The sequence below is a fragment of the Myripristis murdjan genome, chromosome 1 (genome assembly GCF_902150065.1).
Source record: "Myripristis murdjan chromosome 1, fMyrMur1.1, whole genome shotgun sequence".
Lineage (NCBI taxonomy): Eukaryota > Metazoa > Chordata > Actinopteri > Holocentriformes > Holocentridae > Myripristis > Myripristis murdjan.
In genome coordinates, this window is record NC_043980.1 from 2,652,055 (window position 1) to 2,655,547 (window position 3,493).

Genomic DNA, 3,493 nt, shown 5'->3' on the forward strand with positions numbered 1-3,493 from the left:
GGATTGGTGGAAGACTTCCTCCGAAAACAGACCTGGAATGTCTCAGAAGTAAGAAGATTAAAGGTTTCCAGAGGGAGAATTTTTTTTTTTTTTTTTAATGCAAAAAGTTGAAAAGCTGTGAGATAACAGGAAATAAAAATAAATAAATAAATAAATAAATATTTTTTTTTTTTAAAAAGTGTGTGGATATAACACCTAAGGATGTTCAAAATAAGATAAAATAAAAATATGATAAAATTTAAAAAAATACAAATCAAAATACAGTAAGATAAACTAAAATTAAATCAAAATAAAATCAAACTAACCAAAAAGACGGATAGCCTAAACCACAAACTCCATCAAGCAACCAACAACATAAACACAACTCAGTTCTATTATTTAAAAGCATTATTATTATTATTGTTATCATTATTATTATTATTATCCCTATTATTATTTTCCTCTTAAAAGACGACTTGCAAATAACATCACTTTGGCACTATTTACTGCTGTACAGGCCTCTGAGAAAAAAGATCGGATAAACTGAGTAGCAAGTGGCAGTGCTGGCAGATTAGATTAGATTAGATTAGATTAGATTAGATTAGATTAGCTCTTGTGCTTTGGGAACAGAAAGGGACGTTTGCTCCTGTTTCATCAAAAAGCAGTTTAAAATAAAACCAAGGCAGATTTTATGTTTTCCTTTTTCCAAAAATCACACACACACACCCATCCACACACACACACACACACACACACACACACACTCTCTCTCTCTCTCTCTCTCTCTCTCTCTCTCTCTCTCCAGGCTCCTTATATACAGTTATAAATATTCACCGCAGATTCATAGAAATAATTAAAAAGAGAAATAACAGAGCAGGTGTGTTTCTGTTGGTCCACACTGAGAGGAAGAGGAGGAGGCGAGGAAGATGAGCTCAGGCTTTGCTGTAGCCGAAGATGCCGACGGGAAAATGTTTGACGTGCGTCGGCCACTGAGCAGCGAGCTGGAAAAACTTGACGTCGTTCCACTCCACGCCGTCCACGGAGACTGGGCGAGAGACACAGACAGAGAGAGAGGGAGAGAGAGAGAGAGAGAGAGAGAGAGAGAGAGAGAGAGAGAGAGAGAGAGAGAGAGAGAGGTTTCCTCATTCAGAAGACGGAGCCTCCTGCTGTGTGTGTGTGTGTGTGTGTGTGTGTGTGTGTGTACCTCTCAGGGTGTGTTGGTGCTTGGACATGCAGATCAGCCTGCTGATGCCCTCGATCAGCTGACTCCGTGACTCCGCCTCCTTCTCCCTCGGCTTCTTACTGAGGAACATGACTGACACACACCCCTTCATCATCATCATCATCATCATCATCATCTTCATCATCATCATCATCATCATCATCATCATCTTCATCATCATCATCATCATCATATATTCAAATATTGAAATAATGCTGAGTCTAACAAAGGTGTAGAGATACTGTCAGGTTGCAAAGTGGGCGGAGCCACAGGTTCCGGAAGTCCTGATTTTTCCCAATTTGGAATATTACTTAATTTTACAGAAGTGGGCGTGGCCGTGTGTTACCAGCTTGTCGGCAATTACACGCCGAGTCCGAGGACACCCAACAAGACCCGCTTTGGCGAAACTGAAAAAAAAAAAGAAAAAAAAAAAAAGAAGTGGGCGTGGCCTTGGAGGGAGTGGGCGTGGCACAATCTGTGTGATAAGTTTAAATGTTGTTCCTCAACCGGGAACAAACCTGGTGTCCAAACTTTGTGGTGTTAACGCTAATCTGTTTGGAATTTCTGTGACTTTTTGTGGTAGGCCACGCCCACTGTCATGTCACGCCACGCCACGCCCACTGTCATATCACGCCCACTGCCACGCCCCCTTTTGGACCTGAAATGTTAATCAGCATTTAGTCGCATTTTGGAGATTTTATTCAACACTGGTCGTTATTTGTTGGCAACATGTGCATACACTGTCATGACCACCCTCATCACACACACACGCGCACACACACACACACACACACACACACACACACACACACACACACACCTTTCTTGTTCTTCTCCTTGGTGACCACCGTCATGCTCATCAGCTCCCCTCCGCTCAGCCGGGACACCTGCAGGGACCTGAAGTTGCTCTTCAGTGTGTTCTTCATCCCCACCTCCTTCCTCCTCTCCCCCCCCGCCTGGCTCACCCAGTAGTCCACCTGCAGCCCCATCACCTCCCCCCCGCTGAGGACAGGACAGAGGAGCACACAGTCAGGAGCAGGCGGGAAACGCCGTCCGACAGACAGACGAGGCGTTCGGTAAACAGGAAGTACCTGGTGGAGGCAGAGGGGGAGGGGGGAGGCGTGGAGGCGATGCTGATCGGCGCTCCTGATTGGGCAGGGGGAGATCCAAGGATGACATCATCGGAGTCGACTGAGGAGAGAGGAGCAGCTCTGATTAAACTCTCTCTCTCTCTCTCTCTCTCTGTCTGTCTGTTCTGATTGTCTCTCGCCCTCTCTAACTGACTGTTGCTGTGTCCGGGTCAGTGCACACAAAACATCATGAAGCAGGAGAGAGGCGCTGAGAGGGCAGGGGAGGAGGGGGGGAGCGAGGGCTGAGGAGGTGAGGGGTTAGGGAGTGAGGAGGTGAGGTACGAGGAGGTGAGGTATGAGGAGGTGAGGGGTTAGGGAGTGAGGAGGTGAGGGGTTGGGGGTGAGGAGGTGAGGTACGAGGAGGTGAGGGGTGAGGGAGTGAGGAGGTGAGGTACAAGGAGGTGAGGGGTTAGGGAGTGAGGAGGTGAGGTACAAGGAGGTGAGGGGTTAGGGAGTGAGGAGGTGAGGGGTTAGGGAGTGAGGAGGTGAGGTATGAGGAGGTGAGGGGTTAGGGAGTGAGGAGGCGAGGTATGAGGAGGTGAGGGGTTAGGGAGTGAGGAGGTGAGGGGTTAAGGAGTGAGGAGGTGAGGGGTTAGGGAGTGAGGAGGTGAGGGGTTAGGGAGTGAGGAGGTGAGATATCAGGAGGTGAGGGGTTAGGGAGTGAGGAGGTGAGGGGTTAAGGAGTGAGGAGGTGAGGGGTTAGGGAGTGAGGAGGTGAGGGGTTAGGGAGTGAGGAGGTGAGGTATGAGGAGGTGAGGGGTTAGGGAGTGAGGAGGTGAGGTATGAGGAGGTGAGGAGTTAGGGAGTGAGGAGGTGAGGGGTTAAGGAGTGAGGAGGTGAGGGGTTAGGGAGTGAGGAGGTGAGATATCAGGAGGTGAGGGGTTAGGGAGTGAGGAGGTGAGGGGTTCAGGAGTGAGGAGGTGAGGGGTTAGGGAGTGAGGAGGTGAGGGGTTAGGGAGTGAGGAGGTGAGATATCAGGAGGTGAGGGGTTAGGGAGTGAGGAGGTGAGGGGTTAGGGAGTGAGGAGGTGAGGTATGAGGAGGTGAGGGGTTAGGGAGTGAGGAGGTGAGGTATGAGGAGGTGAGGGGTTAGGGAGTGAGGAGGTGAGGGGTTAGGGAGTGAGGAGGTGAGGGGTTAAGGAGTGAGGAGGTGAGTGGTTAGG

At 48.9% G+C, this 3,493-nt stretch overlaps 1 protein-coding gene across 1 annotated transcript in view; it reads right to left on the reverse strand.

Moving 5' to 3' along the window:
- Positions 1–807: 807 nt before the first annotated feature.
- Positions 808–3,493, reverse strand: part of LOC115360026 (phosphofurin acidic cluster sorting protein 1-like) — a 31,188-nt gene continuing 28,502 nt past the window's right edge. Inside the window, exons 22-25 of the mRNA XM_030052706.1 lie at positions 2,293–2,392; positions 2,022–2,203; positions 1,184–1,294; positions 808–1,024 (exon numbers count right to left, since the gene is read on the reverse strand). Coding sequence (XP_029908566.1) covers positions 912–1,024; positions 1,184–1,294; positions 2,022–2,203; positions 2,293–2,392 — 506 coding nt within the window. The 3' untranslated portion in view covers positions 808–911. The remainder of the gene's footprint in view (positions 1,025–1,183; positions 1,295–2,021; positions 2,204–2,292; positions 2,393–3,493) is intronic.